The 7015-nt window shown below is 43.0% G+C and overlaps 1 protein-coding gene across 5 annotated transcripts in view; it reads left to right on the top strand.

Annotated features, from left to right (window-relative positions):
• Nucleotides 1-358: 358 nt before the first annotated feature.
• The window catches only part of MAP3K7 (mitogen-activated protein kinase kinase kinase 7), a 49215-nt gene continuing 42558 nt past the window's right edge, over nucleotides 359-7015 (top strand). For 2 of the 5 annotated variants that reach the window (XM_061369819.1, XM_061369817.1), the window contains exon 1: nucleotides 661-935. In XM_061369819.1, coding sequence (XP_061225803.1) covers nucleotides 846-935 — 90 coding nt within the window. In that variant the 5' untranslated portion in view covers nucleotides 661-845. Of the gene's footprint in view, nucleotides 377-650; nucleotides 936-7015 lie in introns of those variants that run through there. The other 3 variants (XM_061369816.1, XM_061369825.1, XM_061369818.1) reach the window with 3 other exon arrangements.

Raw genomic sequence — 7015 nt, 5'->3', positions numbered from 1 at the left:
GCCCCGGCGAAGACGCCCCGGCGAAGACCCCCCGCCGAGACGCCGGCGTTCTTCCTGCCTCCGGGTAGGGCAACTCTGTCCGCCTCTGCATCAGCCACCGGCCATCAGCAACTCCCAACGCTCCCTTGCGCCAGCGAGAGCCGACCGCAGCAGAAACAGGAGACACGGCTGGGGAGGCGGCTGCGCCCCCTGGCGGCAGCGGGCGGCGGGGCGGGGAGCGGTGGGGGCGTGTCCGCCCCTGCCAGGCCGTGGCCTCGTCGCGGCCGTCTCAGTAGCAGTGTTTGCTGCCGCCCTTCTTCCCGCCCCCTCCTCGCTGTTCCCTCCCCTGCCGGGGTAGCAGGAAGCGGCTCTGATGTCAGCGGCGGCGGCAGCCACGGTGCGGCTCTGAGTGGCTTCTGTACCCCCACCCCGCCGCGGCCCCCCTGCCCGCTGCTGCCGCCGCTGGGCTGGCAAAGGAGGCCGTCTGGGGCCTCGGGGGCGCCCCTTTCTCCCCGCTGGCGACACGCGGCTGAGGCGACTCCTAGACTCCACAGAGGCCGCGGCCTAGGGTGGCCGGCGCGGCGCTCCGCGGCGGTGCGGGAGGGCGCGGGATGCGAAGCGGTGCTGCCGCCGGCGGGGCTTCCGCCCGCCGCCACTGAGGCCCCCGGCCGCCGCGGATGAGGCCTCGCCCCGCGCGGCGGCCCAGGCGGCGCCTCGGCCAGGCCCCCCCTGACCTGCGCCCGCGCGGAGGGCAGGAGCCGCCTCCGCGTCCCGCGTAGCCCCGACTCAGGCCCTCGGCTGCCCGGCGCCGAGCCCTCCGCCTGCAGCCGGCCCTGGCCTCTCCTCCCCCAGGTGAAAGAGGAGGGATGTCCGCTGCCGCCTCCGCTGAAATGATTGAAACCCCCCCGGTCCTCAACTTCGAAGAAATCGACTACAAGGAAATCGAGGTGGAAGAGGTGAGTGAGGGCCCCACCACTCGGCCGCCTCCCCCTGCTCCCCAGACGCGGCCTGCTTGGGGGGCCGGAGGGGCCACGGCGTCCCCCTCTCAGCCCCCGGGGTGGCCCTCCCCAGCGCTTGCCCCCGCTACGGAAGGGGCCGCGGAGGCTTCCTGAGTGTGTGGGGCTGCCGGGACACCCCCCATTGTGCCTGTGTGGGGGTTCCGTTTTCCGGATGCTACAGCACTTGGCATCGGAGAACAAAGGCGTTATGCCTGGGAGCCGAGGTGCCAGCTTACTTTTGCTAACCCTGGTGCTTGGTTATGGGGGGCTGTTTAAGTGGGGTACATTTATTTTGGACTTTTAAGTTTTGAAGATTCTCCTCCTGTTTTGCCACCTACTTTAGTATGGTTGGCAAAAGCTGTTGTCAAACGTTGACTTAAGGGAGAACTGTTAATTCCGATACTTCTGGCTCTCTATTTCTGTAAGCTTTTTCCTGTTGCCACATAACTGGACCATTGTATATATAATCATCATACCAGTGTTAATTATTTGTTAAATTAGAGGTCTCTTAGATGTAAAGACATACAAATATTTTTATATTATTATTTTTTTCTTAATATAGCCTCGTGATATTTGCAGTCATGGATCTGTAACTTTTCATTTGTGACCTGTACATGTTGCCCAGGAAGTGGCATTCAGTTGTCATATAACAAAGCTAGAAGCAAGTATTTCTTATATAGAAAGTTTCATAGTAAAGTTACTGTTTTAAATTCTTTAAGGCTGGAATGGGATTGGTGAAGTGCAGAATTTTGGATGTACCTCTTATCTGTTTGGATTTCCTGTGAAAGTAGGATGGGATTGATGTGGGATAGCTTATATGCTTTACTACAAGGGCGCAGTGGTATGCATATATCACAATGTTGTTTACCTCTCAGAATCACAAAAATAACTGCTGCTGTTGAATTTCTTCCTCCCTTGCTTCACACAGATCCTGATTTTGATGAAATCAGAAATCCACACTGAATTTGATGAGGCCAGCTTATAGATGCTGGACCTAACAGACACCCAAGACTGCTGAAACCGTCTTTGTGCTGTTATTCATAGATTGACATAATTCTCTCTCATTATTAATTGCCCTCTTTTTCTTAAAAAGTTTATGTGGAAGTGAATTTAGTTTTAAGGTGTAGGTTTTGTAGGTATAACAAACAGTGTCTCATGTTTTTAAAAGGGTTTGCTAGACACTATTTGTCATTACTGTGTTGGGCTCACATGGCCTAGGAGAGTTTACAGAACATAGAATCTCCAATATTTTCATACTTTGTTGTGTTCAAGTAGTATTGCGGAAACCTTGATTTTTCACCATAGCAGACACTGAAAGTTCTCAGAAGATGGTGTCTTCCAAAAGATTGCCTCTTCCCCTCTCTATGAATATGGCAATCATTACAATATTTGATTCTAAGTCTAATCTTCCCTTTGTGCATTCAACTGTTCTGAAGTGAGAAAATTTCAGAGTGTTTGGGAACCGAAAGTATTTTTGCATTTGATGGTTTTGCAACACTTAGTAATGGACACGGATCAAATCACGTTTTGAGAGAAATGGCTTTTCTTACCCAGAGAAGAAAATGAAGTTCATGTGAATTTATCCATCATAAGAAACATGCCCTGTGATGGCTCATAGAATGGAGTAGCACATGTAATATGTTAGGCATAGAACTTTAAATTAATAAAATGCTATACAAATCTTTAATCCTCATGACACCCTTGGGAAGGCTCTTAGCAAGGATTATATTGCCATTTTACGTGCAGGAAATGTGGAGCTATATAGTGTGTAATTAGTGTAACTAGAATTTATTGTTCTCAGGCTTAGTGTTTGGAGCTTGTCTGTGTCCTGCATACCTGTCTAGCACCCTCAAAGACAGGGGTGTAGGCACAAAAATATATGTAGAGACAATGCCTAAAACAGTATTTATTTAATATGATTGTTGCATTATCCTCAAAGTAGTATTCTGTTGGAGATGACAAAACTCATGGGATATAAGCAAGGGAGCTCTGGTAAAGTGTTTGCTCCATAAGAAACTGATGACAGCTGATGTAGCATTTGAAGTTATACTCAGGGTACCTGTCCTACCAGAAATTCTTGTAGACAATGGGGATATCCCAGTGCTGAACACAGTTTAAAAGTCATTGCACAGAGGAAAAAATAAGATCTACTTTACAATAAAACAGGTGAATTAGAGACCATACTTAGACCTTGCTTTTCTCAACTGTGGGTGTTGACCTGTTACCTATAATGCGGTTTCAGCACAAATAGTCAACTTTACAGTCATAACAAAACACGTAGTTACTGAGGGTTTTCTGTGCTCTCACTTCAGACTTGGAAGTTTTCAATGACTTTTAAATGGCTGTAAGGACTCAAAATGGTCAGGTTTTGATATGCTTGGCAAACTTCAGATATTTCAAAACGTATTGTCAACAGACCTACACTGTTAAGAGCTGTAATGAATGCTTGTATAATCGTAGCTTTGCTGTTGTATTATCAAGGCTGTTTTGTCAGCAGATAGCAGTCCCACTCTGCCACTGGTTTATTAATAGATATTGAAGTTCTGGAATAGTTGCAAGCCCTGAGTACTTGCTAATAAATGTGAGATCTGTAAGTGTGCCTTCATTTAGGTTTGGTTGAACTCTGCTGGATAAAACCAAGAACATACCATATTTCGTTTTAGCTGCCATGCACATGACTAACTGTACTGTAGTGTTATTTCCCACCAGTCAAGCATGTCTCCAACTTCAAGCTGCCTTTTCATTATTTAAAATGCTTAGATTGAAGTAAAATATAGAGATAATTATTATGAACAAGTTGGAGTCAAATCAAAATCTGTGTGACACAGTAGGAGCATCTTCAAAACTAGAAGGAGAGAAATGGTATAAAACTTGCGTTTAACAGAAACAAACCCTACTTTACTGTGGAAATTTTTGACTGCTAGAATGTCGCCTCTGAAGTTTTCAGGTATTAGACAAATCATTAGAAACTTCATACATAAAATTGCAGAATTTATCTGAAAACTTAATATCACTGAAATCAAGTTAACAGTCTGACAGCTCTATTTTAAAATCTCATATTTTTTAAATCTAGGATAAAACCTATTGCGTTTTCTTCCCAGAAGAGCTTTCACATCTAAGCAGTGAACAGACTATGATTTTGGATTGTTCTGGCAACATGCTCCCTGCCACTCTTTCCTGAAAATTGCACAGCCTTTCCTTGGTCATGTAACTTGATAACAGTCCCATACATGACCAAAACGCAGACTTCTTTATCACATGATGTGTGTATGCCTTGGACTGCATGGCCAGAAGATACATGTCTGGTCATGTATGCTGTGGCCCTGCCCATGACTATTTGATGTCACCAGGTTGAAAACCATTGCCATATTTATGTAATTGCAGGTTACTTTTGAACAGTCTGAAAGCATACATTAGTTGAAACCTATTAACGATCTACTGGTAGACTGTGGTATTCCGGTATGTATTGAAATTTATTTCAGCAATCTAGTTGAACAACACTAGTTAATTCTGCAGGGGTTTAGGGTAACTTTTTCTTTAAGATGAGCAGACAGACTTTCTAAATATTTATTTTAGAAGCCCTACTTAAGGTGCCAGCAACTAAGGAAATGCAATTTATGGCATTTTAGAAACAGTTGAATAATTTCATTAGCTGTGCTGAGATCTGCATGTGTACCTTGCAATTACAGAGCAGAGCAGTTCAGAGACAAGAGAATGAGGAATACAGCGAGACAAGTGGTTTTTGCTCCCCTTTATGGTAGTTAATTTTTTAAAAGTTAATGAGATGCAGTGACTAATTAAGTACGTTGCATTACAAAGTAAAGCAGATTTACATTTGCTGAAGTTGCTGCTGAGCGTGGAGTTCTTACCCACCTCCATTGTTTTAATGTCCTGGGGGATTGTGTCCAGTTGTAGAATACCAATCTTGAAGTTCAGATGAGAACCACAGGTGTGATTTGAGATCTGAACAATATTCTTGGATATCTGACATCAAATACAAAAGGCTTGGTTTTCAAGAGGAAAGGCTGATGGTTAGGAATTTATTTCAAGTCAGTCACCTCTACAATTTCTTAACCTTTTTCAGAAAGTAAGCCTTCAAGCTGCAAAGTTGGGCATCCAGGAGGGAAGGCAAGAAGTTAGTACATGGTGAAAATATACTCCAGAATCCTCTGTGATTTAAATCACTATTTAAATTTAGTTTAGTTATACCAGTGGAAGATTCTCTTCATTCTTCTACAATGAAAAACAGCTGAAATGTCAGCCAGAATGTGAATTTATACTGGTGGTTACACAACACCAGTTTCATGTGGATGAAATTTAGTGTGCAGTAGGTGTTAGAAGATAGCTAATAAGCTTGTTAAACTGCTAACATAAGACTTCACACTTATTTCTACACGTACAGATTTATCCAATGAACCAGGCTGCGCCCTATATAATAAACTTGTATTTTACTCTCATAAAGAATGTATGTGAAAGAAACCTCACAGGCTTTTCTATTCTAGTGATGAAAATAAGATGTGTTATTTATGAGAAGGTTATAAAATGAAGTTCCATGCCTAATGCAGCATCTAAGATCACAACTGAGTGACAGCGTAACTGCGATCAGAACCAGGGGTAGAAGGCCTTTTCCTAAGGAAAAACTAAAACAACAGAACAAACTCAGTGTGTCCCTTATTTCTCCCACCCAGTGGATTCTAGCAGTATTGTACTAACCGACTGCAGAATGATTGTTTTTCAAAAACCAGTATTTCCAGACTGTACCTGCTCATACCGGAGTCTTTCACCCTGAGTGCCTCATAACCCAATATTTTGTGTCTTAAACTAGAATCTCTTGTCTGGGCTGCTGTAACAGAACAAATGGATTCATACTAGAATATGAGGCAGGTGTTGTATTAATGTTTTTAACTAAAGACAGATGTGTAAAAGGCTATCAGTATGTAAAAGCTGGAATGGAAGTATGACCTTGATAAATTGTTATCTTTGCTTGAGATGCACACATTTCTTAGAATGACTAAGCTATTAGTGCAAGGGGGATTAGTCGTGTGTTTAGAGCAAGCAAAAAATTTATGGAAACACCCATAGTTTTAGGAATATATGGTGGTATTTTGATTCTCTATGACATGTTCTGAAGAAGTTGAAGAGAGAGCGATTTCTTAAAACAGAACTACATTCAGATAGCTGAGTTGCTAAATAATAACTGTAAAGTGCTGTACCCTAACAGATGATGCCCTAAATATGGACCAACTGTATTAGTCTGTGGCAAGCAGAAGTTATGTATATTAGTTGAGGATATAAGTTTCTTTTTAATAACTGATTTTTTTCATTAAGAAATGTGGGGTGTTTTTCCTATGGTGTTTTGTATAACTTTGAAGTTGAAACTTGGAAACTCAATCTAAGTTATTTTGTTTACTTAAAGTTAATGGGATTCCTTATGGATTGAGAGGGGATGACAGTCAGGTTTGGGGTTTGAATTTTTCATTGCTGTTTGAATCCCAGAAAGGGAAAGCAGCATTTAGAAATGTACAAATAAATCTAACAAGTCAAAGAACATAGCTGTAAGAATTGGCAGATCTGAACTCCTTCCTAAAAGTGCTGCCAGGGTATTGGCCACAGTCATTTGTGGCATGGGGCCGATTTGTTTCAACCTGCTTAATAAAGCATAGCATACACAGAGGAACCAAAGTTGGAATTTGAAGCTGGTTGAATGAATGGTAGAAAATGTAGGCATGTATTTTTAGGGGCTGTAAACGGTTGTTCATGGCTTCTTTTGGCACTTCTTTTATCTATATCCTTTCCATGTGTTATACAGGCAGATGTGTGAAAACCTGAAAATATTAGTATGCCATATTGGTACTGCCTGAACTGTGCTAGGTGGAAAGAGTAGAAACAAGTAAATTTAAAAACATGTTTCTGGTTTTGCAAAACGTTGTAGAACTTTGTATCTATTTACCTTTTTAACTTACACGAAGTTCAGTTTGCCTAAACCTTTCATCTGCAAGTATACCAAAGGGGCATTGATAATAAAGATAATTTAGAGA

Source organism: Neopsephotus bourkii, unplaced genomic scaffold (genome assembly GCF_033783945.1).
Source record: "Neopsephotus bourkii isolate Nb327-2 ecotype Australia unplaced genomic scaffold, CSIRO-AGI_Nbou_v1 NB_1511, whole genome shotgun sequence".
NCBI classification, from domain to species: Eukaryota; Metazoa; Chordata; class Aves; order Psittaciformes; family Psittacidae; genus Neopsephotus; species Neopsephotus bourkii.
The sequence above is the reverse complement of the archived record's forward strand: the minus strand, read 5'-3'. Positions and strand labels throughout refer to the sequence as shown.